The sequence below is a fragment of the Eulemur rufifrons genome, chromosome 22, assembly GCF_041146395.1.
Source record: "Eulemur rufifrons isolate Redbay chromosome 22, OSU_ERuf_1, whole genome shotgun sequence".
Lineage (NCBI taxonomy): Eukaryota > Metazoa > Chordata > Mammalia > Primates > Lemuridae > Eulemur > Eulemur rufifrons.
Window position 1 is genome coordinate 1,261,755 of NC_091004.1, and position 27,464 is coordinate 1,289,218.

Genomic DNA, 27,464 nt, shown 5'->3' on the forward strand with positions numbered 1-27,464 from the left:
TAGCAGAGACGGGGTCTCGCTCTTGCTCAGGCTGGTCTCGAACTCCTGACCTCGAGCGATCCTCCCTCCTCGGCCTCCCAGAGTGCCGGGATGACAGGCGGGAGCCCCTGCGCCCGGCCTAATCCTGAGATTCTGAGCCATCGTCTTGGGTCCACCTCTGAGTGGGAGAACTGGGACACCTGGGGACACTTGGGGACAGCGTCTCTTCCCGGGGTGGGGTCTGTGTTTGGGTCTCAGACACCAGCAATGGCGGAGGATGCTTAGGCCGTTCCAGCCCAGATCTGCTTCGTAATTCACATTCTCTCGTCCACTTCTTACTGTTTTCCGCAGAAGAGGTTTTTAGATCCATATTTGGCGATTTGTGTCTCTGTGTTTCTCCTCCCACCTCCCGCCCCCTCCCCCAGCCCCCCCCCCAGGTATCTGCCAAAATCCCATATTTTGCATAAAGATTCTGAGCAAAAGTAAAAAAAAAAAAACTGGTGGTGGCGGGCGGGGGGGCAGGATTGGGGGGGGTTAGTTTTCCTACTCACTGCATGAAATAGACAATATTTCCTGCAACAGGACATACGACCCTCCAAGAATTTAAAATAAAACATTCATTTTATTATTTTTTTTTTAAAAGAAGGAAAACCAGCAAAAAAAAACTGAAAAGTAGAATAGTCAGTCTTTTTATCCTAAGTCCAGATGAAATTGATTAAAACCTTAAAGACCGGCCTCCGCACACCCGGTTTATTAATTGAAGAATTTCCTCTTACCCAGAATGGGAAGGTCACATTAAAACCCAGCTTGCCCTGAGTGCTGGTGACACTCGAGAAGTGAACATGTTCCACAATCCTATTTTCTCTTCCGTGCTAGAGGAAATCCTAAAAGAAAAAAAAACGAAAAAAAAAAAATGAAAAAAAAAAAAAAACGAAAAAAAAAAAAAAAAAACGGGGTGGGGGGGGGGAGGGGGTGGAGAGAGAGCAGAAACCATACATTTTTAAGGAAGGTTTCTTTCGTTTCCTTGCAAAAAGCATGAAATCAAATTACGGCGCCTGGCCCAGCATTATTTTATTTCTACATTTCAAATTCCGTTTTCTGCTCCTTTTCGCTTGCTCCCAAGCAGGGATCGTGCCTTTGTGCAACGTCAGCTAAAAAAAGATCCGCCGTAGGACGCGGTAGCCGAAAGAAGGAAAAAGGCGAGACTGCCCGGGTTGCATGGGGAGCCCCGTGGCCCCCCCGTGGACCCCGAGTGTCTGCTTCCTTCTCCACAGGACGCAACGGTGACACTGCTTCTGGCCTCTCCGTCCTGATGAGAGTCTGGAAACTTCTGCTCTCCGTGTGTCCTTGTGCAGGACGCTGCCTCCACCCCTTCTGTTTTTTTTTTTTTTGGAGACAGAGTCTGGCTCTGTCGCCTGGGCTAGAGTGCCGTGGTGTCAGCCTCGCTCACAGCAACCTCAGACTCCTGGGCTCAAGCCATCCTCCTGCCTCAGCCTCCCGAGTCGCTGGGACGACAGGCATGCGCCACCACGCCCGGCTCATTTTTCTTTTTTTCTTTTTTGTAGAGATGGGGTCTTGCTATGTTGTCCAGGCTGGCCTCAAACTCCAGGTCTCAAGCGATCCTCCTGCCTCGGCCTCCCGAGTCGCTGGGACTACAGGCATGCGCCACCACGCCCGGCTCATTTTTTCTATATATTTTTAGCTGTCCATATAATTTCTTTCTGTGTTTAGTAGAGACGGGGTCTCGCTCTTGCTCAGGCTGGTCTCGAACTCCTGACCTCGAGCGATCCTCCTGCCTCGGCCTCCCCGAGTGCTGGGATGACAGGCCTGAGCCACTGCCGCGCCCGGCCCCAAAAGTTTTATTTATTTATTCTTCCTCCTCAATTTCCTTCCTACGCTCCGGTTTTATAGTGTCGATGAAATGCACATACATTGCTCCTGGATATTTAAAAAGCCACCTGTTAAAAAAAACACATTTTTGTTCCCTCTACTTTTAAATGTAAGATGATTTCCCCTCCAAAGCACATATTTTCTTTCCTTTCTTTTAAATTTAATATCATCTCCCCTCAACGTATGCAATTAGTGAAGTGATTATTTAATTATTTCCCCTTAATGTTAAAAAAAAACCAAAAAAAATCTGATTTTTGAGGTTGCTCAAAGACGTTTGAAATTCTCACGTCTGGTTTCTCCGGCTGAAATGTTTCTTTCTGAATATGTCTCTTCTCGTCTGACGGTCCCAGAGGGACAATTACGTGTGACAGACAACTGACCCCCTGTTGAGCGCTGCCCCCCTCCCCTTGTATGTTTTCCCTTTTTTTTTTTTTTTTTTTTTTTTGGTTTTTGGTGTTTTTGTTTGTTTGTTTGTTTTTTTTTTTTTTTGGTTTTTGGTTTTTTTGTTTGTTTGTTTGTTTGTTTTGTGTTTTTTTGGTTTTTTGTTTGTTTGTTTGTTTGTTTTGGTTTTTGGTTTTTTGTTTGTTTGTTTGTTTTTTGGTTTTTGGGTTTTTTTGTTTGTTTGTTTTTTTGGTTTTTGGGTTTTTTTGTTTGTTTGTTTGTTTGTTTTGTGTTTTTTTGGTTTTTGGTTTTTTGTTTGTTTTTTTGGTTTTTGGGTTTTTTTTTGTTTGTTTGTTTTGTGTTTTTTTGGTTTTTGGTTTTTTGTTTGTTTGTTTGTTTGTTTTGGTTTTTGTTTTTTTGTTTGTTTGTTTTTTGGTTTTTGGGTTTTTTTTGTTTTTTGTTTTTTTTTTTTAGATGATTAAGATGTAGCGTCTACAGAATGGGAAATTGCAGTTGTCGTTTTTTTTTAAAGTCCCTGAGAAACGTCAAGCCGGCCATCCTGCCAACCTCCCGAGATCTGTGCTCGCAGCGGCCCCATGAATAGCCCCGATGGTCGGGAGGGGACACACAGAGGCTGGTCTGTGAGCCGCGCTCTGTTCTGTCCCGTGTCCGCCACCCACTCGCTCGCGCCGTCCGCCCCCTGCTCTCAGAGCGGTTTTGTCCCCTGGGTCCGTGGGAACCGGGAAGGACACTGTTCGATTCATGCTGTGCAAAGAGGAGGGATTTTGCAAAAAAAAAAAAAAAAAAGGGCCAGTATTGTCCCTTCCTGTCGCCTGATCAAAGCGGGCTGCGGGGACGAGAGGGACTGGGAGCCACTGGGAGGCCGCGGTCACTTCCGTGGCGCTGACCCCGGGCCCCAGCCGTGGCCCCCCGGGTCCCCCCCGTGCTGCGGTGACCTCTGGTCTCCTTAGAAGTCCCTGGCGCTGTCTGCCTTGCAGAGGGTCCCCTCCAGAGCCCGGCCTTCCTAAGCCGAGCCGTGTGCACCCCGGAACACCCCGGAACAAAGGCGGCTTGTAGACGCCATCGAGGCTGCGGCGTGGTGGCGGTCCCCGTGCGCACTCTGGGCCTGTCCATCAATGTCACTTTCCCCTTCCCCGCGGTCCCAGCAGGCGTGACACCGAGATGAGGGCTTGTAGCCTGGAATCCCCAAGTCCGTCCGTCCGTCCGCCTCCAGCTGGCAGGGTCCCCCGGGAGGCTCTCCTGCATAGCGGCACGTGCCAACAGGGAAGAGAATCTTCTAGAATAGGAGCGGCTCCCTGGGGACCAGGAATGCCTGCTCGGTTCAGACCAGCTGAGATTGCTGAGGCTGCGCCCACGCCGGGTCTCGTGCCGTGCAGACGGGAGACGCAGTCGGTCGGCGGTGGCTGCGAGCTGTCGCCGTGGGTGGCATCGAGGAACAGGGCCGAGCTGGGTGATTTGGGCACAGCAGGAGCAGAAGGAAAAGCAAGGCAGAGAAGTGGGCAGGAATAGCACGGAGGCTGCCTTGACCCCCAGGTGACAAGTAGACAGCGGGCTCGGGACTGCGGAGAGGAGGCTGGTCCCCTCCGGAAGGGCGGGCTGTGTGGCCTGGTGGTCAAGAGCCCGCGCGCTGGCATTCCGATTCGTCCTGAGCCGCCGTGTGCTGCGAAATCAGGGCCTGATCACTTGACTTCTAGAAAGCTCCGACTTCCGGTCTGCAAAGCAGGGCCCAGGGTGGTGTTGAGATTCTAGAGGGAACCCGGGTGGTGGGAATTGGGTCGCCGGAATTACTTTCTTTTCTTTTTTTTTTTTTGAGACAGAGTCTGGCTCTGTCGCCCAGGCTAGAGTGCCGTGGCGTCAGCCTCGCTCACAGCAGCCTCAGACTCCTGGGTTCAAGCGATCCTCCTGCCTCAGCCTCCCGAGTAGCTGGGACTACAGGCATGTGCCACCATGCCCGGCTCATTTTTTTTCTATATATATTTTTAGCTGTCCAGATAATTTCTTTCTATTTTTTTAGTACAGACGGGGGTCTCGCTCTTGCTCAGGCTGGCCTCGAACTCCTGACCTCGAGCGATCCTCCCGCCTCGGCCTCCCCGAGTGCCGGGGTGACAGGCACGAGCCACCGCGCCCGGCCGGGAAGAATCCGTCAGCCGTGGAGTCAGGAGTCCTGCTTTCTACTCGGTGTCACGTGGCTGTGTGGCCTAGAATAAGTGACCCTGGGTCTCTAGGTCTCCTTTTCTTCCTCTGAAGCCCAAGGTTACGGGGATGAGTTGAGGTGCCCGGGTGCACACAGTGTGTCTACAGAAAGCAGAGCCCTCCCTCCTGCTTGTGTTCCCTCCGTCCTCGGCAGTGGGGGAGACTGTCGGACTCATTCCTCCGCATGGCCCGTGACTGTCATTTGGTCCCGAAAACCCCTCCTGGGGGCCTTCCTGCGAACTCAAAACTCAATCGCCGTTCATTTCACGGGGGAAAATGTTGCCATATTTCCGAACTCCCAAAATCATTATCTTTTTGTTGTTGCTGTTGTCGTCGAGACGACTTCAAATCCTGTTACAAACGGACGTGGTCGAATGGAATAGAAATGCTAGGACTGGTGCAGTAGACAGGTGTGGGTTTGGGAGTCGCTCTGCTGTGTGTTAGCCGCGCGGTGCTGGGCAACTCCTTGTGTTTGGCGAGTTGTCGTCTCCTCAGCTCTCACGGTGGTTCTCAGGGTTCAGTGACATCACGCAGGTCCTAGTGCCTCGCACACGGGACCCGGAGCCAGAAGGCGGGTGGTCACCATTCGCTTGCTCCACGTTGCCCATTTTTGCCATCAGTAAAAAGGCCCCCCAGCACCCCCAGACTGTTCTGCTGGGCTCACCACCCCAGCTTGTCGCCTTTCTGACCTGACTCGTCTGCTCCCATCCCAGGGGCCCAGATCATCGATCTGATGATGCTGGTCATCGACGTGACCAAGGGGATGCAGACGCAGTCGGCCGAGTGCCTGGTCATCGGGCAGATCGCCTGCCAGAAGCTGGTGGTGGTGCTCAACAAAACGGACCTGCTCCCCGAGGGCAAGAGGCAGGCGGCCATCGAGAAGATGACCAAGAAAATGCAGAAGACGCTGGAGAACACCAAGTACGTCTGCTGGTCGGAGGGGTGTTCGTACACCGGAGCGTAAAGGTGCCGGCGGGCGGGTGGCCGGGCACGGTGGCTCACGCCTGTCACCCCAGCACCCTGGGAGGCCGAGGCGGGAGGATCGCTCGAGGTCAGGAGTTCGAGACCAGCCTGAGCAAGAGCGAGACCTCGTCTCTGCTAAAAATAGAAAGAAATTAGCTGGACAGCTAAAAATAGAGATAGAAAAAAAAAAAATGAGCCGGGCGTGGTGGCGCATGCCTGTCGTCCCAGCTACTCCTCTAGTCCCAGCTACTCCCACAGTCCCAGCTACTCCCGCGGTCCCAGCTACTCCCGTGGTCCCAGCTACTCCTCTAGTCCCAGCTACTCCTACAGTCCCAGCTACTCCTGCAGTCCCAGCTACTCCTCTAGTCCCAGCTACTCCTGCAGTCCCAGCTACTCCTCTAGTCCCAGCTACTCCTACAGTCCCAGCTACTCCTGCAGTCCCAGCTACTCCTCTAGTCCCAGCTACTCCCGCAGTCCCAGCTGCTCCCGCAGTCCCAGCTGCTCCCGCAGTCCCAGCTGCTCCCACAGTCCCAGCTACTCCCACAGTCCCAGCTACTCCCACAGTCCCAGCTACTCCTCTAGTCCCAGCTACTCCCGCGGTCCCAGCTACTCCCGTGGTCCCAGCTGCTCCTCTAGTCCCAGCTACTCCTCTAGTCCCAGCTACTCCTCTAGTCCCAGCTGCTCCTCTAGTCCCAGCTACTCCTACAGTCCCAGCTACTCCTCTAGTCCCAGCTACTCCTACAGTCCCAGCTACTCCTGCAGTCCCAGCTACTCCTCTAGTCCCAGCTACTCCTGCAGTCCCAGCTACTCCTCTAGTCCCAGCTACTCCTCTGGTCCCAGCTACTCCTACAGCCCCAGCTACTCCTACAGCCCCAGCTACTGGGGAGGCCGAGGCAGGAGGATCGCTTGAGCCCAGGAGTCTGAGGTTGCTGTGAGCGAGGCTGACGCCACGGCACTCTAGCCCGGGCGACAGAGCGAGACTCTGTCTCCAGAAAAAAAAAGGGGGGGGGGGGCAAGGAATTTGGGTGGCCTCCCAGCGGTTCCTGTGACAGAGGCTTGTCAGCTCGGGTGGGTGGGTGGCCAGGTGGACGGGTGGCTGGGTGTCGCGGCAGGAGGTCCCAAGGGACCTTCATAGCAGCTCGTGCCCAGGAATTTTCCAGTTCTGTGTTGGGAAAGGAGGAAGCCATTGGAGAATCCTGTCCAGGGGAGTCTCGGAATGACGTTCCCGATCAGGAGGTGACCGGCGGCAGGTGGAAGGCCACCCTGGCCTCCAGGAGGTGCCGGGGGGGGGGGTGGGCGGGCAGCAGGGAGCAGGAGGAGGGAGGAGAGGTAACAGTGACGGTGACGGAGGCCACAGGACCGCGGTATTTGTCACAGGAGAGAAGGTGCCTCTGTGAGTCGAGGGCCCGCCTGCAGGGAGGAGGTGACCTGGGTAGATCTCTGGCAGGGGGATCCCCAGGGGACAGAAAGGTGGCAGGGCCACCGGGCAGGTGGGAGAGCAGGACGCATGGGGGACGATGGCACAGAAAGCCACCTGGCCGTCCCCGGCGGCCCCAGGAACGACTCCTCCTGCCGTGGTCGAGAAAACGAGAAAACGTCCTTGTTGGGCACACGGCGTTGGCACACAGCGTCGCGTGATCAATTTCTGCCTTCCTGCCCGGGCCGGGCCCTTTTGATCACCGCTAAATGGCAGTCACCGGGAGACAGGGACGGTCCCTGTGTGCTATGCGGCCCCGGAGACAATATCCTGCGACTTCCCGCTCTCCGTCCCCTGCCCGTGGAGAGCGTTTTTGTTTCCCCGTCAGAAAGATGGATCTGCCTTCTCATTGATGGTTTTTTGTTTTTTTTTGTCCCCGCGCCGCCGTCCCCCGCCCCCCAGATCCAACACCTGCGGTTCTGCCCCCTCCGAATCCTCAAAGTTGCTTAGATGACAGCTCCGGTCCCCGCCAACGGGCCGCATGTGTCATAAAACGATTTTCCCGGCTCTGCCTTTTGTTTTAGCCAAATTCATCAATCCGATAAAATCGACACGTTCTGATAAGGGCTGCATGAGAATTCAGAGTTTTGTTATCCCCGGCGGAAGTGGGTATGAGACTGGGAAAAAAAAACAAAAACAAAAAAAAAACGAAGATAAAAAAAAAAAATTATATCTTCTTCTTAGGGAGTTATTTGATCTCCCCTGCCGTTTTTATTTACTTGTCAGAAAAGCGGAGGAGAAGAGGTGTTTTGGACCCCGGCGACAAAATCCAACACAATGTCAGGATCATTTGCTACATGAATGGCACCTTCTAGAAAGGACTTAGGGCACTTATAAGGGTAAATGAATAGTAATAATTTCCTTTTTTCTTTTTTTTTTTTTTTTTTGAGACAGAGTCTCGCTCTGTCACCCGGGCTAGAGTGCCGTGGCATCAGCCTCGCTCACAGCAGCCTCAGACTCCTGGGCTCCAGCGATCCTCCTGCCTCAGCCTCCCGAGTAGCTGGGACGACAGGCATGCGCCACCACGCCCGGCTAATTTTTCTTTTTTTCTTTTTTGTAGAGATGGGGTCTTGCTATGTTGTCCAGGCTGGCCTCAAACTCCAGGTCTCAAGCGATCCTCCTGCCTCAGCCTCCCGAGTCACTGGGACTACAGGCATGCGCCACCACGCCCGGCTCATTTTTCTTTTTTTCTTTTTTGTAGAGATGGGGTCTTGCTATGTTGTCCAGGCTGGCCTCAACCTCCAGGTCTCAAGCGATCCTCCTGCCTCAGCCTCCCAAGTCGCTGGGACTACAGGCATGCGCCACCACGCCCGGCCTAATAATTTTCATTAATTGAATTTAAGGAAGATGCTCATTTGCATGATTCAGTTTTTATTTCTGTTTTGTTAGTGGAAGGTCAGATTATGGACTTTCTCGGACATCCAGAGGGGCTGGTCCATCTGGGGGCCTTGGAAGCCCCCCGTCCCCTTTGTCCGGCACCCAGAGAGCTGGTGGACAAGGGACAGGGACGGTCACCCCGAGGGCTCGGGATCCCCGCGCCCCCGGCCAGGCCGGGCTGGGTCAGCTCGTAAGAGAACGTCACCGTTTACCTCCACGCAGCAAAGTCGGTTCCGGATCATTTTGAGTGATTATTTCCCGTCCTTACGGTCCCCCATTCGGTAGCCAAGGCCCGTCCAGGCGCAGAGAAGCGGTCTGGGTTGGCCGGGGAGGAAAGTAAGGCTGATGCGTGTTTGCTGATGTGAGGGCTGCTGCTCCAAACCCAAAGCTGGCTTCCGAGTTGCTGTTCGTGTGTCTTTTGTATGGAGTATAAAGTTACATATTTTTTCCTTCTTCCCTCCCTCCCTCCTCCCTCCTCCCTCCCTCTTCCTCCCTCCCTCCCTCCTCCCTCCTCCCTCTTCCTCCCTCCTCCCTCCTCCCTCTTCCTCCCTCCCTCCTCCCTCCTTCCTCCCTCCCTCCTCCCTCTTCCTCCCTCCCTCCTCCCTCCCGCCCTCCTTCCTTCCTCCCTCCTTCCTTCCTCCCTCCTCCCTCCTTCCCTCCCTCCTCCCTCTTCCTCCCTCCTCCCTCCTCCCTCCCTCCCTCCACCCTCCTCCCTCTTCCTCCCTCCTCCCTCCCCCCTCTTCCTCCCTCCCTCCCCCTCTTCCTTCCTCCTCCCTCTTCCTCCCTCCCTCCTCCCTCCTTCCCTCCCTCCCTCCTCCCTCTTCCTCCCTCCCTCCTTCCTCCTCCCTCGTCCCTCTCTCCCTCCTCCGTCTTCCTCCCTCCTCCCTCCTCCATCCCTCCCTCCCTCCACCCTCTTCTCCCTCCTCCCTCTTCCTCCCTCCTCCCTCCCTCCCTCTTCCCTCTTCCTCCCTCCCTCCTGCCTCCTCCCTCTTCCTCCCTCCTCCCTCTTCCTCCCTCCCTCCTCCCTCCTTCCCTCCTCTCTCTCCCTCCCTCCTCCCTCCTCCCTCTTCCTCCCTCCTCCCTCCTTCCCTTCTCCCTCCCTCCCTCCCTCCCTCCCTCTTCCTCCCTCTTCCTCCCTCTTCCTCCCTCCTCCCTCTTCCTCCTTCCCTCCCTCTTCCTCCCTCCCTCCCTCCTCCTTCCCTCCCTCTTCCCTCCTCCCTCTTCCTCCCTCCCTCCCTCCTCCCTCCCTCCTTCCTCCCCCCGTGTGCCCACTCACCATGTCCCCGCCTGGCAAGCGCTGGGTCCCACCGTGGCTGCAGGGGACCCTGGAGGTGGCAGTGGGGTGACAGGGCAGGATAAGCGCTCGCCCTCTGGTCAGCTCCTGCCTGCTCTGCAGAGCCCCGGGGCCGCCGTCCCTAGGTGGAGCCGCCTGTGTTCTAGAACTTAGACGCCCGCCCAGGGGCTGCCGAGCCCTGTTTCCACGGGGCTCCCTGGGGCCCCGTCTCCCTTCTGCGGCCAGAAGCCACGATGTCCCCGTGCGCGGCACGTTGGGGACGTCAGGAAGCCCGGCTTCCCCCGCGCCTGGGACGAGGCCCCGACCCCCAGCCCAGCAGGCCTTCATGTTTTGTTATGTGACGTCGCCCAGAAGGATCTGGGTAAAAATAATTGAATTTCCGAAAGCTTTATGGTTAATCGCCAGAATTCCCCGCGCACGTTCCCACCCGTCTCCTCCTGCCCGTCTCCGGCCCTCGGAGCCTCGGGCTCAAGGTGCGGAAGCTGAGCCGCTGCCCGTGCTGCTTCCTGGCTCCCGGCCGGGTTCTGGCTTGGGGGCCACTGTGACCGGAGTCTCCTCTTCCCACCGAGAGTGCATTTGCCTCTGACCCTGGGTCGGCGCCCCAGTCCCCCACCCCATTGCCCGGGGAGCCCTTTGCTTATTTACTGAGCCCCCTCCACGGAGCCTGGCACCGAGGAGGCGCTCGGCAAATGCCTCCCCCCCACCGCCCCCAGTTTGGAGGGGAGGGACACAGAGTGACATCATGAGTGGAGTGTTCAGAGTGACGAGCCCACAGCACGGGGCAGGCAGCCGGGGCTCGGACACGTAGCAGAAAGCAACAAGTCACTGCAGAAAGTCAATCCTTTTCCGGTTATCTTTAAATCTTTTAGTAAATGCAGAAAAATAGCTCAGACTGGTGCAATCGCGTCTTAAAAGGCCTCCCTGGCTCTCACCGGGCGCAGCGCCTTCAGCAGGTAACAGTATCCGGCTAGAATCTTGCAGCTTTGTTTTGTTTCCTTTGTGTTTATTTTCGTAGCCGCAGCGCTGGAAGATTTGTCGTCCCCTGAGATCGGACGGTGTGATTGGTTAAGCAAAAAAAGGCTCTTAAAGCAGAGAATCATTAAAAAAAAAAAAATGACACATACCGTTTTTTTTTTTTTTTCCACACTCGTACCTGAAACACGGTATTTTGATCTTTTTTTTTTGAGACAGAGTCTGGCTCTGTCACCCGGGCTAGAGGGCCGTGGCGTCAGCCTCGCTCACAGCAGCCTCAGACTCCTGGGCTCGAGCGATCCTCCTGCCTCAGCCTCCCGAGTAGCTGGGACGACAGGCATGCGCCACCACGCCCGGCTCATTTTTCTTTTTTGTAGAGATGGGGTCTTGCTATGTTGTCCAGGCTGGCCTCAAACTCCAGGGCTCAAGCGATCCTCCTGCCTCAGCCTCCCGAGTAGCTGGGACGACAGGCATGCGCCACCACGCCCGGCTAATTTTTTCTATATATATTTTTAGCTGTCCATCTAATTCTTTCTATTTTTTAGTAGAGACAGGGTCTTGCTCTTGCTCAGGCTGGTCTCGAACTCCTGACCTCGAGCGATCCTCCCGCCTCGGCCTCCCAGAGTGCCGGGATGACAGGCGTGAGCCACCGCGCCCGGCCTCCTTTAGTTTTTTGAACACGATTTCCTTTTTTTTTTTAAACAAACTTAAAACAGCTGATTTAAAGTCTTTGTTGAACAAGGCTTCCTCGGGAACCGTTTCTGTGAATTCTTTCTCTAACTGTGGGTGGGCTGTAGTCTTGTTTCTTTGCACATATTGCAAATTTTTGTTGCAAACTGGACATTCAGAATCATATCATGTGATCTTTCTGGAGGCCCCCGCACCCACCCCCCACACCCACACAGCGTGTTACAGTTTGGTGACTTTTCTGAACTGATTCCGTACAGTGTATATTGTCACTTGTAACCACTGAAGTTTACGCTCAATTCGCTTAATGCTTGGACAGAGATTTCCTTAAATGCTGGAACTAGTAGGTCTTCCAGCCTTTGCCCGAAGACTCTATGTGCACGATGGGCTGTATTTTCTTTTCTTTTTTTTTTTTTTTTTTTTTCTGAGACAGAGTCTTGCTCTGTCACCCGGGCTACAGTGCCGTGGCGTCAGCCTCGCTCACAGCAGCCTCAGCCTCCTGGGCTCAAGCGATCCTCCTGCCTCGGCCTCCCGAGTAGCTGGGACGACAGGCATGCACCACCACACCTGGCTAATTTTTCTTTTTTTCTTTTTTGTAGAGATGGGGTCTTGCTATGTTGTCCAGGCTGGCCTCAAACTCTGGGGCTCAAGCGATCCTCCTGCCTCAGCCTCCCGAGTAGCTGGGACTACAGGCATGTGCCACCACGCCCGGCTCATTTTTTCCTATATATATTTTTATCCAGCTCATTTCTTTCTATTTTTTAGTAGAGACGCGGTCTCGCTCTTGCTCAGGCTGGTCTCGAACTCCCGACCTCGAGCGATCCTCCCGCCTCGGCCTCCCAGAGTGCTGGGATGACAGGCGTGAGCCACCGCGCCCAGCCCTAGGATTTCTTAAGTGTCCCCAGGAGGCCGGTTTGCTTCAAGGGGATGTTTTATTCCAAGGCCTGGGGGCCGGGGTCGCCGCTGTCTTCTCAGCCCCTGAAGGTGGAGTTTAAACGCGAGCAGAGCCCGTTTTGGTGTCCGATGCAAAACAGTTCCCTTGCGGGCCACCGTGTCATCAGCCGCCACACGGGAGCCCAGGCCCAGCTGAAGGGGGCAAGGAGGGGACCCCGTCTCGCGTGACAGCCGGCCAGGCGCTGTGCAGACAGGCTACGACCTGTGTCCCGCCCGCGGCCACCGCAGCGGTGACAGGACCTGCTTTTCCGTTGCAGATTCCGGGGTGCCCCCATCATTCCCGTGGCGGCCAAGCCTGGGGGACCCGAGGCCCCCGAAACCGAAGCCCCGCAGGGCATCCCGGAGCTCATCGAGGTACGGTTGTTGGCCTGGGCCCCGGGCCTGCCCGGGCGGGTCCCTCTGCGTGTCACCTTGGGCCCCGAGGGAGGAGCAAAGGCAGCCCCGGCAAGAGGACTCCAGAGTTGGTGGCACTAATGTCCCTGCTGGCGTCTCAGCTGTGAGCCGCGGACCCTTCAGCAACTTCTGTCCCCAGGGCCCCCGCCCAGGAGGTGGCGGCTTCAGGGATGCCAGGCTGTCCCTCGAGGCTTGCTCGGGGGCGGTGGGCACAGGAGGGAGCCCGTGACTCACTGGGAAGGGGTGTGCGTGGGGGGTGGTGGCACTGAGGGACGTGGCGGCAAGAACGGGACCCTCGCTCTGCGGAGCGCTCGGAGCAGCTCGGAGGGGCGGCGAGGCCCAGGACACGGGCTCTGGGGTGGGGCTGCGGCCCCCGCCCCGGTCCCGCTGTCACTCTCTGTGGCCCCGTGCAAGTCACCTGCTCCTTTTTTGGCTTCGGTTCCCGGCCCTGGAAGACGGTGGAACTTTCCTGGCGGAGTCGCGAGGGTCAAACGGGGTCCTTTGCATGTGGCGTGCTCAGAACCGAGCGCTGTTGGCCGGACGTACCGGCCGCTGTCCTGAGTTCTTCCCGCGCGTGGCCATGAACTCAGAGCGGCCCGGGGAGCCTCACGGGGAGCACTGGTCTAGGAGCCTGGGACCGCTGTGTTTGTTCAAAGCAAAATCTGCAAAGATGTTGCCGTCTGTGACAGACGTCTCTGTGTCCTTTTTTTTTTTTTTTTTTTGAGACAGAGTCTCGCTCTGTGGCCCGGGCTAGAGTGCCGTGGTGTCAGCCTCGCTCACAGCAACCTCAGACTCCTGGGCTCCAGCGATCCTCCTGCCTCGGCCTCCCGAGTAGCTGGGACGACAGGCATGTGCCACCATGCCCGGCTCATTTTTCTTTTTTGTGGAGATGGGGTCTTGCTATGTTGTCCAGGCTGCCCTCAAAATCCGGGGCTCAAGCCATCCTCCCGCCTCAGCCTCCCAAGTAGCTGGGGCTACAGGCATGCGCCACCATGCCCGGCTCATTTTTTTTGTTTCTTTTTTGTAGAGATGGGGTCTTGCTATGTTGTCCAGGCTGGCCTCAAACTCCTGGGCTCAAGCCATCCTCCTGCCTCAGCCTCCCGAGTAGCTGGGACTACAGGCATGTGCCACCATGCCCGGCTCATTTTTTCTATATATTTTTAGCTGTCCAGCTAATTTCTTTCTATTTTTAGTAGAGACGGGGGTCTCGCTCTTGCTCAGGCTGGTCTCGAACTCCTGACCTCGAGCGATCCTCCTGCCTCGGCCTCCCAGAGTGCTAGGATGACAGGCGTGAGCCCCCGCGCCCGGCCTGTGTGTCCCCTTAGGAAGCATCTACGTGCATCTCAGACGAAGCCTGTCTTGAATCTTCTGTCTTTTTGCAAAAGCATCGTTAGCACGAGACGAAGGCTCTGGAACCCTCCCTAGCAGATATTTGTTTGGACAGCCTGCTGCCTTACAAAGCCGGTGAAATAACAGGAAGACGGCGGCGGTCTTGATTTTCGTTTGTTTGTCGCTAATCAGCTCTGGCGACGTCTCGGAGCTCGTAGGTGGCACCGAGGAGAACCGGGTGGTTGAGGTCGAGGCACGTGAGAAGCATCAGCCGCTGCGGAAAAGCAGAGCCTCGGGCCATGCGGCCAGCACTGGGCCTTCGGGGACATTAGGGTGGCCTCCGTCTCTCCCGGGGCTCGGGGACATGCGTGGTGGCCGGGCCGTCCTGGCAGGGAAGACAGGCTCCCCGTCGTCCTTCACGCCTGTTGTCCCGAGACCGAACGCAGGCGGCTGCCGCTGGGGACAGCCCTCTGAGAAAGGTCTCGGCAGACGCCCCCGTGTCACCAGGGCAGGAGGGGACGCTGAGCCTGCTGGTGACAGTCGCGGCCTGCCAGCAGCTGCTCCTGGCCTACGTGGGGGGTGGCGGGAAGGGGCGGCCCTCCGTGTCCTCCTGGGGGGCACAGTGATGACAGATCTTGTCCCCTGCAGATGACAGGGCGCTGGGAGAGCCCCCGAGGCCGGGCAGCACGAGGACAGGGTGGGCTTTGGTGGCCGCCCTGCGGCGGAGGGGCCCGGTGGGGGTGGGCCGGGGGGCCAGGCCTCCCGGGGGACTGTCACTGCAGTCCCAGGGGGCAGAGGGGACAGAGGAGGCTTCCCCACTTCCGTGGAAGCGACAGAAGCTTCTAGCACAGTCGGGGAATCAGTTTCTGATGTCCCTGGCCGGCTTGCCCCGGGGGGGGGGAGAGGGTTTTCCACCGGGTCCTCCCTTGGTGGCCTTGGGGACCGGCTGTCCCCGCCCTGTCCCAGACGGCCCGTGGCCCCCGGCTTCTCTCTTCCAGCTGCTGACGTCCCAGGTGCCCGTCCCGGCGAGAGACCCCTCGGGCCCCTTCCTCATGGCCGTGGACCATTGCTTCTCCATGAAGGGCCAAGGCACCGTGATGACGGGGACCATCCTGTCGGGCGCCATCAGCCTGGGCGACAGCGTGGAGATCCCTGCGCTCAAGGTCAGTGCGTCCCGCTCCGGGTGTCCCCCGTCCGGCCCCTCCCGCCGGTGGCAAAGGAGGGGACAGTCCCTCGGCCCGCGTGTCTGCGAGCACGGGGCCCGTCGGGGGTGACTCCCGTCCCCTCCCTGCGCCTGCCGTCCTGAAGCCGCCACCTCTGGCCGGGCGGTCCCCTCCCCCACCCCGCTCCACCTTCTCCTCGCTCAGATTCTAGAACGATCTCTCTCCCCGATGCTCACAACAGCGCCTGTTTGTTGGAGGCCGGGGACGTGCCGTGCTGGGCTGTCCCCAAGGTGGCACCGAGGCTCCCGAGGGGTGACCGACATGCGCCCGACATCGGGCTGCCGGTCGGCCCAGGCGGGTGCCCGAGCGCGAGCCCGTCCTTCCGGAACATTCTCTGCGCGTCCGAGGCTGGTGCGTCGCACGTGGAAAAAAAAACCTTCACGATCCTTTGTGATCGTGGCCGGGTCCCCCCCGACCCCCTCCTGAGCTTGGGCTTCGTCACGGCCCCGGTGGCCGTGGGGGTGACAAGCGTGGGGGGGGCCCCGTTCGCATCCGGAGAGGCTTCATGCCCTGGTGACAGAACACGGACGGTGGCTTGGTGGTGGCCGGCCGGGCTGGTGGCCTTTCCTTCCCGAAACTCCTCCCCGGCAAACGCGGGGACTTACACGCTCGGGGACGTCAGGCCGGGGGACAGCAGAGCCGGGCTTTGGAGTCACTCGTCCAGCTCCAAAGCCCGGGCTCTCGCCGTGTCACCCCCCCGGGGTGGGACAGAACGTAGAGCAGCTTGGTGGCCCAGCCCCGGCCACCGCGTGCAGAAAAGCCCATTTTGGAAGAGCCCGAGCTTTAAAATTCCTGACCTCCTCTCTCTCCCCTGTGCTCTCCGCTAGCCACGATGGGTGGTTGGTACCTGGCGGGCCCCGGGCCATCGCAGGCCACACGGCCCTGTCCCCAAACACAGTGACATCCCGGTCACATCGCACTAATAGACTCAGACACCTCTGACCACTTGAACCCCCGTGGCGGCGGCCACCGCAAATAAACAATCCGCGTCCCCTCCTGGCCCCGGGCCGGGCTGTGGCCCTGCCGTCCCCCGGGGTGCCCTGTTCCTGCCGCCGCCCACGTCCGTCCCCAGCTGGGGCCAATTAGCTGAGCAAGGAAAGGTCGGGGGACAGGTTTGAAGGAGCAAAAAAAAAATATATCTCATTTTGACCCCAGTGTGGTCTAAATACCAAATAATCCTGAGATTGGCCAACCTCGTGCTTGGGTTTTTTTTTCTTTTTTTTTTTTTTGAGACAGAGTCTGGCTCTGTCGCCCGGGCTAGAGTGCCGTGGCGTCAGCCTCACTCACAGCAGCCTCAGACTCCTGGGCTCAAGCGATCCTCCTGCCTCAGCCTCCCGAGTAGCTGGGACTACAGGCATGCACCACCACGCCCGGCTCATTTTTTTTTTCTTTTTTGTAGAGATGGGGTCTTGCTATGTTGTCCAGGCTGGCCTCAAACTCCAGGGCTCCAGCCATCCTTCTGCCTCAGCCTCCCGAGTAGCTGGGATGACAGGCATGCGCTACCACGCCCAGCTAATTTTTTCCATATATATTTTTAGCTGTCCAGATCATTTGTTTCTATTTTTAGTAGAGACGGGGGTCTCGCTCTTGCTCAGGCTGGTCTCGAACTCCTGACCTCGAGTGATCCTCCCGCCTCGGCCTCCCAGCGTGCCAGGATGACAGGCGTGAGTCACCGCGCCTGGCAGACACAGAGTCTTGGATGACAAAGGGGTGTGGCCAATCGGAGGGCTGTGGGGGGGCGGGAAGAGCAGGGACGGAGACAGGTGGGAGCCGGAGTCTGGCTTGACTGTATACAGCAAGCGCTCATTGAGCCTTGCTTCCTTCCCCTGCCCTTCCGGAAGCAGGGAGTGGCGCTCCCTGTCCCCCCAGCCTGTGACCTGGCCCCTCCGCGTCCCCACAGCCTGTCCTGAGTCCCCTCACCGCCCTGGCCCTGGCGTGAGTCTGAGTCTCTGCTGGGACTTTTTCTGGCTTTTGCAGTTTCGCGGTTATTGTTGTTAAATGAAAGTCCAGCGTCTCCTGAGTGTGCATAGCGCTAACGCACCACTTGAACTGAATATTTGTAATTCTTTCTTTTAAGACAGAAAAAAAGAAAAAGAAAACAATAATAAAAACACTCTAAACATCGCTCTAATTGCTCCCAGGCTTGAACTTGTCAGAATCCCAGGGAAAGGACAAGGGAGACGTCTTATTAAAATAAAGCCACTTGCCTGCTTTGGTTTGAAGTTTTGCTAACACGCTTCACGATAACATGTTCTTGTTTAGAAATAAATTCCAGCCATTCAAAGTTGGGGTTTTTTTTTTTTTTGCTTTTCAGAAGTATTTAAATCAGATGGTTCTGGGCCAGGGCGGTTGAGAGTCTGAGTTTGGCTTCGGCTTCGGCTTTGGCTTCGGCTTCGGCTTCGGCTTCGGCTTCGGCTTCGGCTTCGGCTTTGGCTTCGGCTTCGGCTTGGGTGCTGGGCCGTCTGCAGGCTCACAGCTGCGGCTCCCTGCCCCCGTCGCGTCACACGGCTGTGAGTGACAGTGTCTGTGAAGACGCCCACAATGAGTGCACAGATGAGGACAAACCTCCAACTTGTGTGTGGCATCTGCCTGCCACCCTTTGGCCCTGCCCGCGAACACACGTGCACCTTCAGCCCGAGCTGGGGCCTTCCGGGGACAGGTCCCTGCGGGTCCCGAAGAGCAGATGGCGGCCGGGCGCAGTGGCTCATGCCTGTAGTCCCAGCTGCTCCTCTAGTCCCAGCTACTCCTCTAGTCCCAGCTACTCCTCTAGTCCCAGCTACTCCCACAGTCCCAGCTACTCCCACAGTCCCAGCTACTCCTACAGTCCCAGCTATTCCCGTAGTCCCAGCTACTCCCACAGTCCCAGCTACTCCTCTAGTCCCAGCTACTCCTACAGTCCCAGCTACTCCTCTAGTCCCAGCTACTCCCACAGTCCCAGCTACTCCCACAGTCCCAGCTACTCCTACAGTCCCAGCTACTCCTACAGTCCCAGCTATTCCCGTAGTCCCAGCTACTCCCACAGTCCCAGCTACTCCTCTAGTCCCAGCTACTCCTACAGTCCCAGCTACTCCCGCAGTCCCAGCTGCTCCTCTAGTCCCAGCTGCTCCTCTAGTCCCAGCTACTCCCACAGTCCCAGCTACTCCTACAGTCCCAGCTATTCCCGTAGTCCCAGCTACTCCTACAGTCCCAGCTACTCCTCTAGTCCCAGCTACTCCCACAGTCCCAGCTATTCCCGTAGTCCCAGCTACTCCTACAGTCCCAGCTACTCCTCTAGTCCCAGCTACTCCTACAGTCCCAGCTATTCCCGTAGTCCCAGCTACTCCTACAGTCCCAGCTATTCCCCTAGTCCCAGCTACTCCCACAGTCCCAGCTACTCCTCTAGTCCCAGCTACTCCCACAGTCCCAGCTACTCCCGCAGTCCCAGCTGCTCCTCTAGTCCCAGCTACTCCTACAGTCCCAGCTACTCCTCTAGTCCCAGCTACTCCCACAGTCCCAGCTACTCCCACAGTCCCAGCTACTCCTACAGTCCCAGCTATTCCCGTAGTCCCAGCTACTCCCACAGTCCCAGCTACTCCTCTAGTCCCAGCTACTCCTACAGTCCCAGCTACTCCTCTAGCCCCAGCTACTCCTACAGTCCCAGCTACTCTTCTCGTCCCAGCTACTCCCACAGTCCCAGCTACTCGGGAGGCTGAGGCAGGAGGATCGCTTGAGCCCAGGAGTCTGAGGCTGCTGTGAGCGAGGCTGACGCCACGGCACTCCAGCCCGGGCGACAGAGCCAGACTGTGTCTCTAAAAACAAAACCCAAAGAGCAGATAGCAAGGCAACCACGAGGCCGAGGTCAGAGCGGTCTTCCCGGGTCTGCCCCTGAGAGGAGGAGGACTGATACTAGGGGAAGAGGAGTGAGGCGTGGGTCAGAGAACATTCTAGGCAAACGCAGAGACCCCGTGCTGGGAGATGGCTAGGTGAGTTCGAAGACCAGCCAGGAAGGCATTTGGGCTGCAGCCCGGTGAGCAGAAGTGGGCGAGGGTTTCTGGAGGGTTCTGTGGGGCCGGGCTGTGCAGGGCCTGGGGGGCCCCGTTAGAGCTGAGTCTGTCTGTATGACGCAGGTGGCCTCGAAGGGTACAGTGGCGTGTGTGTGGCGTGTGTGTGGCGTGTGTGTGGCGTGTGTGCATATGTGTTTATTTGTGTGTTTGAGGGAGAGACATGGGTGGTGTGGAGGACGGGTTCGAAGGCAGCCAGGACCTCTCTGGGGACCGGTGGCCATGCGGGTGGCCTTCCGGATGTTTAGGAAGTGGCATTAACAAGGCTTGGTGGCGGCGTCGGTACGGGACAGTGAGGGGACAGGCGTGTCACTGAAGGCCCCCCCTACACCTCCCCGGATCTCCGACTTGAGTCACGGGCCAGGTGGAAGGAGGGGTCCCGGAAAGATCTGGAAGCTCGGATGGATGGGCGCAGAGCCAGCAGCGTGGCCTGGGTCTCAGCAAGTCGGAGGGGTTTGGGGGCGGCCACGCGGAGAGGTCTGGGAGGGGCAGGGTGACCTCAGGGTCCGGGGTTTGGAGAAGGTCGGGGTAAGACGCGCGTTTGTGCCTCGGTGGGGCCACCCTTTCCAGCGGGGGCCTCTGGCCAGAAAAGACGAGAAGGGTTAAGAAGCAAAATGCAAGCTGTTTGTCCGGGTTGCGTCTCTGGAGTTTTTTAGGGTTCCCAGCCGAGTTCTGGCTTTGGGGCCGTCCTCGTCCTGCAAGGTGAGGGTCGGGGTGGTGGCCCCGGCTTTGGCGTGTTAGGACCGGGGGTGGCGGGTGGGGTGGGGGTTGCAGGGTCTCTGGGGGCCCCCCCGGGTGAGACGGCCCTCTCTTCGCCCGCGTGGTGCCCGTGTCTGTCTGCAAAGCCTCTGGGTGACACAGAGGGCAGCCCCCCCACCCCACCCCACCCCACCCCCAGCCTCCAGCGCCGCCGCGGAACCAACCGGGGTGCCTGGGCGGAAGGTCAGGAGTTTAAGAGCTCGTTTGATGCGAGACCGGGGCAAGAGACAGGACGGGAGTGAGCTGGTTTTATGTGTGGATCCCGGTATTTTCTTTTGTGTCAGGGCGGACAGCGGCGGGGCAGGGAGGGAAGGCCGGCCGCCAGCGGGAGCGTCGCCAGGCGGAGCGGCCGCTAATGCAAACCATACGGCGGGGCGGCCGCTGCTGCCCGTGCCCGGGCCCGGCCGAGAGCAGCACGTGCTGCAGGCAGGGGTGCAGGGGTGCAGGGATACAGGGTGCAGGGGTGCAGGGGGCAGGGGGCAGGGAGGCAGGGGTGCAGGGGGCAGGGGGCAGGGATGCAGGGGGCAGGGATGCAGGTGACGGGGGGCAAGGGTGCAGGGGGCAGGGGTGCAGGGGATAGGGGGCAGGATGCAGGGGGCAGGGGTGCAGGGGGCAGGGATGCAGGGGGCAGGGATGCAGGGGGCAGGGATGCAGGGGGGCAGGGATGCAGGGGTGCAGGGGGCAGGGGGCAGGGGGCAGGGAGGCAGGGGTGCAGGGGGCAGGGGGCAGGGATGCAGGGGGCAGGGATGCAGGGGACGGGGGGCAAGGGTGCAGGGGGCAGGGGGCAGGGATACAGGGGGCAGGGATGCAGGGGGCAGGGGTGCAGGGGGCAGGGATACAGGGGGCAGGGATGCAGGGGGCAGGGGTGCAGGGGGCAGGGATACAGGGGTGCAGGGGTGCAGGGGGCAGGGGTGCAGGGGACAGGGATGCAGGGGGCAGGGATGCAGGGGGGCAGGGATGCAGGGGTGCAGGGGGCAGGGGGCAGGGAGGCAGGGGTGCAGGGGGCAGGGGGCAGGGATGCAGGGGGCAGGGGTGCAGGGGGCAGGGATACAGGGGGCAGGGATGCAGGGGGCAGGGTGCAGAGGGCAGGGATACAGGGGGCAGGGATACAGGGGGCAGGGATACAGGGGGCAGAGATACAGGGGGCAGGGATGCAGGGGGGCAAGGGGCAGGGATGCAGGGGGCAGAGGGCAGGGGGCAGGGGTTCAGGGGGCAGGGATGCAGGGGGCAGAGATACAGGGGTGCAGGGGGCAGGGGTGCAGGGGGCAGGGGTGCAGGGGGCAGGGGTGCAGGAGGCGGGCGGGCAGCCTGGGCTGCGCACTGCTTAACCCTTCAGGCGCTGAGCCGATGGCCGGCCTCTCTGCCTTCGCACAGGCTGCCATTCCGGCCGCGCATTTCCTGTCCTGGGTCCCCTGGGGTGTTCAGCAGCTCCCCTGGCTCCTACCCCCGAGATGCCAGTGGCCCTGTCCCCCCCGCCCCCCGCCCCAGTCTCGGTGACCGGACGCGCCGAGTGCCCGCTGGGGCGGAACAACCCCTGGAACCAGTGGCCCAGGGCAGTGGCCTCAGCTGCCCACGGCTGAGCACGTGGGGGACGTGTTCTCAAGAGGCCGGGGACACGAGGCTTTCCTGGGGGGCGGCACGGCCGGTAGGAGCATGCCTGTAGTCCCAGCTACTCGGGAGGCTGAGGCAGGAGGATGGCTTGAGCCCTGGAGTTTGAGGCCAGCCTGGACAACATAGCAAGACCCCATCTCTACAAAAAAGAAAAAAAGAAAAATGAGCCGGGCGCGGTGGCGCATGCCTGTCGTCTCAGCTACTTGGGAGGCTGAGGCAGGAGGATCGCTGGAGCCCCGGAGTCTGAGGTTGCTGTGAGCGAGGCTGACGCCACGGCACTCTAGCCCGGGCGACAGAGCGAGACTCTGTCTCAAAAAAATAAATGAACAAAAGAAAAAAAACAAAAAGAAAAATAAATAACGCCAACTGCAAAAGCAAGGCTCAGAACAATACATACGATGAGGTCGCATTTCTATAAGAAGACCATGAATCTGTGTTTGCATGCAAATGCATCGAGAAAGATCTGGAAGGCGACGCAGGAAACTGCACGGTGGCGGCCATGTCTCGGGGGCGTGAGGGAAAGCGGAATTTCGGGGCTGAAAAGAGAGATTCGTGCGTCGGTCTGTATAATTGGTGTCCAAATCTGTCACAACGAGCCGGGCTTCATCTGTTTCTTGTGCAGCTTTTATGAAACGAAAAGCAAAAAGAGCGGGACACACAGTGACTTTTGTCCTGGCCTTTCCCTGCGTCCCCCTCGCACCCTCGCCGGCTACAGCCTGCAAAGTCACACAAAGTCCCCGAGGGCCGGTGCTCCCGGAAGGCAAACGGGGCTCCACAGGGTGCAGGGTGGCCGCGGTGACAGCTCCTGCCCGTCACGAGCCTCCTGTCCGTCTGGCACCGGCCTCCCCACGACCCCGGGTCTCAGGTGAGGACAGACCAAGGCCCGGAAGGGTTAAGTCACTCGTTTTCGAGATGCATCTGGCTCCAAAACTTGCACCCCCTCCACCTGGCCTCTCTGCTCCCCTCCTGCCGGTATGGGACGTTGTAGAATGTCCCCAGAGCCACCCCCAGCTTGGCCCAGGTCCCCGCTCTCTCTCCAGCTGCTGTGTGTGGCCGTGGGCTCAGTAGGTCCTCCGGGGTCACCTTCTGTCCCGTCTGACACTCGGGGCCCCGAGAGAGAGACAGAGGAGGAGTCCCATGCGGTGTGGCCGCCTGCAGCCCACTGCTGCGAAGAGAATGTTCTAGAACCTGGACTTTGCGTGCAGAGGGAGCTGTGTTTGTGGGGGGTCAGGGGGACCAGGACATCAGAAATGAAGAGGACAGTGACGTCTTGAGGTTTTGGAAGCCCCGGGAAGCCAGGCAGGAAGGGGCTAAGCTCCTAGAGAAGGTCGCCATGGAGACCCAGGATGGAGACAGCAGGGTTTGGGCTGGGTCTGACGGTGTCTTCTTTTTTTTGAGGCAGAGTGTCACTCTGTCACCCGGGCTAGAGTGCCGTGGCGTCAGCCTCGCTCACAGCAGCCTCAGACTCCTGGGCTCGAGCCATCCTCCTGCCTTGGCCTCCCGAGGAGCTGGGACGACAGGCATGCGCCACCACGCCCGGCTCATTTTCCTTTTTTGTAGAGATGGGGTCTTGCTATGTTGTCCAGGCTGGCCTCAAACTCCTGGGCTCAAGCGATCCTCCTGCCTCAGCCTCCCGAGTAGCTGGGACGACAGGCATGCACCACCACGCCCGGCTCATTTTTTCTATATATATTTTTAGCTGTCCAGCTCATTTCTTTCTGTTTTTAGTAGAGACGGGGTCTTGCTCTTGCTCAGGCTGGTCTCGAACTCCTGACCTCGAGCGATCCTCCCGCCTCGGCCTCCCAGAGTGCCGGGGTGACAGGCGGGAGCCACCGTGCCCGGCCTGACTGTGTCTTCCCGGGTGGACTGGGAAGGGCGGGACGGGGGTGGCCCCGCTCTGGGGTCCCCACCAGAGCTTGCTTGGTGACGCCACATTCCGGGGACAGGTGAGGAACCCCCGAGTCCGACAGGCAGGCAAGTGTCCTTCTGCGGGCCCTGCGCTGGGACCTTGTGGTCTGTGTCTGGCGGTGGCATCTGACTTGTCCCCTCTGGTCCTCCTCGGCTTTGTAGTTGAGGGTGGGCGGGAAGCCGGGGCGTCACACTGAGTTAGCGGTGGCCATGGGGTTCGAACGAAGCCAGCAGTTGCAGACCCGATTCTGCCTTGGGGACTTGGCTGTCCCACTGCGTGGGGACTCTGAGCCTGTCCCACGGGGCCCCGTGCGGCCACCTGCCCGCCCACCAGGGCCCAGCAGAGGGGCTGTCTGGAGCCAGAGCCTCTGTCTTCCCCTGGCCGTGGCTCGTGGCCCGACCTTGTGACTTGCGTGAAATGCCAGCAGCTGGTGGCTTGGGGGCAAAGTGGCCCTGTGTGTTCCGGGCCAGGACCGCATCGGCCCCGGCCCGGCCTCGGTTCACGGGGAACCCTCCTCCGAGGGGCCCTTTTGACGTGCCCCGTGGCCGTTTGGCTCAAGCACCTCTGTTTGCTTAAGCGATGCTCTCGCCAGTTCCACTAGGACCTTCTGTCTCTTTTAAAAAACAGCCCGCCCGCCAAAGGTTGTTTTGGATCTGTTCTTTGTTTATCAGGTAGGATCGTTCCAACGCAATTGAAAGCAGACCCGCCGGCCGCCGCGCGTGTCCACACACACCGGGGCACTGCTCTGTGTGGAGAATCATCGGGAACATTCTAGAACGGGCACGGCTCGGGGTGGGGTCTGGGGAGGTCGCCCCTTCTGCTGGGGGCTTGTCCCTTAGAGAGTTTCATCGCGGCGGCGCTAGCGGTGAGATGCTCCCCGGCGCTGTTAGCTGCCAGTGGTGGCAGCCTGGTGACTTGCACGGAGGTTTGGGGTTCGGGTGACCCTGTCACCAGCTGCCCGTAGCCTCTCCCTGCTCAGGGCCGGGGCTGCCGCCTCGGTGACAGGGCTGTGGCTGAGACTCAGGCGAAGCCCAGGGGGCGGAGTGGGGCTCCCTACAGCCGTGCCTTCCTCGTAACGGGGTGGCCTGGCCTTGGGGACGCGCTCGGTGGCTCCTGGCACAAGGCCTTCCAGAAGCAAACCCCCCTGTCCCCATCGGGACCGGCTCAGAGGACCCCGTTCTGGACCTGACCCAGGCCATCACCGCCTTGTCCCCGCCCCCCGGGGTCCCGGGACACCCCACCCCCGCTCCCTGCCTGGCATTGTCACCCAGGGCTCTGTTGGTCACACGCCATCCACGCAGAGGTGACAATGTGTCATCAGAGTTCAGGAATCTTCCTAGAATCTCTCTGACCCTCCCCCTGTGTCCTCGAACAGAGGGATCCTTTTCCTTTGGTCGTTGGAACGAAAAGGGGACCGATTCCGAAAGCTGTCCCTTTGTCCCCAGCGGTGCGGTGGCCCCACATCCCGCCCGCCCCGAGGGGTGGCCACGTGTAAGAGCCGGGGACGGTCCCCCCCCCCCCCCGCCGGCTGTCCCCTGGCTGTCCCCGCTGAGGTCCGGGCAGCCCAGGAACCGAGTTCCAACCTGTCCACCTGTTTGTCGTTTCCGGAATTTTTCTTCTTTAGCGTTGGTATTTCCATCAGTCTGGTTTCGGTCCAGGAAATGCAGCCGTATCTCAAAACAGGAAACCGCTTTTTGGGGGATCTTTTACTTCAAGGCATTTTTCTTTCTCTCTCTCTCCATTTCCTCCTCGTTTTTTTTTTTTCTGCTGTTGTCGTTGGCAACGACACAGCCCTAGTGGGATGTGTCATCTTAAAAGTTCAGCATCGCTTGCTGCCCTGGGATTGTTTGCAAAATAAACAGTTGCAAAACTGTATACCCGGGGCCTTCCCGGAGACTGCTTATTATTACGATGTTCGTTATTATTTTGTTTGTTTGTTTTCCAATCTTCCTCGGGGCTGCGATTGGGGGGGAGAAGACGCAGAAGGGCCCGAAGTCGGGGGGTTGGGGGGAAGGTCCCAGGGTTCTGTCCCCGGGGATCCGGAACTTTCCTCGGCCCATCCGTCCTTCTCGGCCCACTGAGTCCCCGGTGGGAAATTTGCAAATGGCGCCAGTCGGAAAGCAACTGCCCCAAACAGCACAGTCTAGGTCTGGGGGGCCCCAGCTGGCTCAGCACTGGGGTGCAGTAATGTCGGAGCCCCCCAAAAGCTCCAGCCCTGCAGGATGGGGTCCCCAATGGATCTTGGGATATAAGCAGCGTCTTGGGGCTTCCGGACCCTCCGTCGGCAGGGAGAGAAAGGCAGCAGGAAAGAAAGGGTCCAGGGTGACCGTCCCCACGCAGCCAGCACTGAAAGATGCCATCGTCACCTCGTCATGGCCATGCCTAAGCCCCGCCTCCGGGTGTCCTCTTTCTTGCCCTCCCCCGACGTCCAGGACCTGTCCCCTGCCGTCCCTGGGAGCAGCAGTCTTGACTCCTCCACGACAGAGCAAGCCACGGTCCCCCTGTCCTGCGAATAGCTTCCTTCGTGGGAGGGGAGCTCAGAGAACCTTCCAGAATTCACGCGCCTGGAGCTGCCACCGGGAGGAGAGTGGCTCAGCCTGACAGTGGCCACGAGGGGGTGTCTGGTCCTGCACCCGTAGAACCCACCGGGCTCCAGGCCCCCCCCCCCCCGGGTAACCCCAAGTTTTCAATCCTCAGCGCGCCCCGGAGCCTCCTGCCACCTCCGTGTCCGTCTGGTGGCCTCGTAGGGGGACGCCACCGGAGCCCCGGGTCTCGTGCACACCGCCCGGGGTTCTGGGTGTGCCCAGCGGCTCCCCCGTGCCGGCATAAAACGATGCATTTTTGGAAAAGTTGAAATTCCCAACGTTTTCGGTTGTGCGATAAAATTAGGGACTTGGGCCTAATTTTAGCAGGCCCGTGAGGCTGATCCCAGCGCACTCCTGGATCGCAGGTTCAAGCCAGGTGGCTGTCCCCAACGTCACGGAGAAGCAAAGTCCCTCAGCTCCTGCCCAGTGCTGCTGAGTTCTAGAAGCACCCGCTGGATGCTTCTAGAACACGTGTCGCTGGAACCCAGGAGGTAGGGCTGGTCGGCACCGCGGAGGGTGCGTCCGTGTCGAGTAGGAATCTTCCCAGTGTCCAGCGGGTTTTGCCAGCTGGGCTCACAGCCGAGGCGGGAGGATCGCTCGAGGTCGGGAGTTCGAGACCAGCCTGGGCAAGAGCGAGACCCCATCTCTACTAAACATAGAAAGAAATTAGCTGGACAGCTAAAAATATATATAGAAAAAAAATGAGCCGGGTGTGGTGGCACATGCCTGTAGTCCCAGCGACTTGGGAGGCTGAGGCGGGAGGATGGCTTGAGACCTGGAGTTTGAGGCCAGCCTGGACAACATAGCAAGACCCCATCTCTACAAAAAAGAAAAAAAGAAAAATGAGCCGGGCATGGTGGCGCATGCCTGTGGTTCCAGCTACTCGGGAGGCCAAGGCAGGAGGATCACTTGAGCCCAGGAGTCTGAGGCTGCTGTGAGCGAGGCTGACGCCACGGCACTCCAGCCCGGGCGACAGCGAGACTCTGTCTCAAAAAGAAAATAAAAAAATAGAAATCACCAATTCCCATGGAGATAGTTGGTGCTCACCCCCGGATCATCTCCTCCTGCTCCCTTGTGCCCACCTGGGTCACTGCAATTTCCTTTTTTTTTTTTTTTTTTGTTTTAATCGATGCCTAATAGTTATACTAGGGCTCCAGCCCTGGTGAAGACGAATTTTTCTCATCCAAGAGGTACAAACTGGCCTGATTTTTATCAGGCCAGGTTGGTCGGGAGTGTTAGTTATAAGTCATTTGTCAAAGCTCATTTAGCTGTCAGAACGAAATCATTTTTTTTCTTCCCCTTTCCAGTGGGTTGTTAGAACGCTAACCTCCTTGGCAGGGAATTTGTCACCTGGGTCCAAAGGCGGAGGGGGAGGGGCAGGGGGAGGGGGGTTGGGCAGGTCAGGAGGGGCAGGAAGGTAAGACCCA

The 27,464-nt window shown here is 58.8% G+C and overlaps 1 protein-coding gene across 1 annotated transcript in view; it reads left to right on the top strand.

Moving 5' to 3' along the window:
• EEFSEC (eukaryotic elongation factor, selenocysteine-tRNA specific) overlaps positions 1–27,464 on the top strand; it is a 106,623-nt gene that overhangs the window by 35,377 nt on the left and 43,782 nt on the right. The window contains exons 2-4 of the mRNA XM_069497666.1: positions 5,178–5,385; positions 12,446–12,542; positions 14,909–15,073. Of these exons, the coding sequence (XP_069353767.1) occupies positions 5,178–5,385; positions 12,446–12,542; positions 14,909–15,073 (470 nt within the window). The remainder of the gene's footprint in view (positions 1–5,177; positions 5,386–12,445; positions 12,543–14,908; positions 15,074–27,464) is intronic.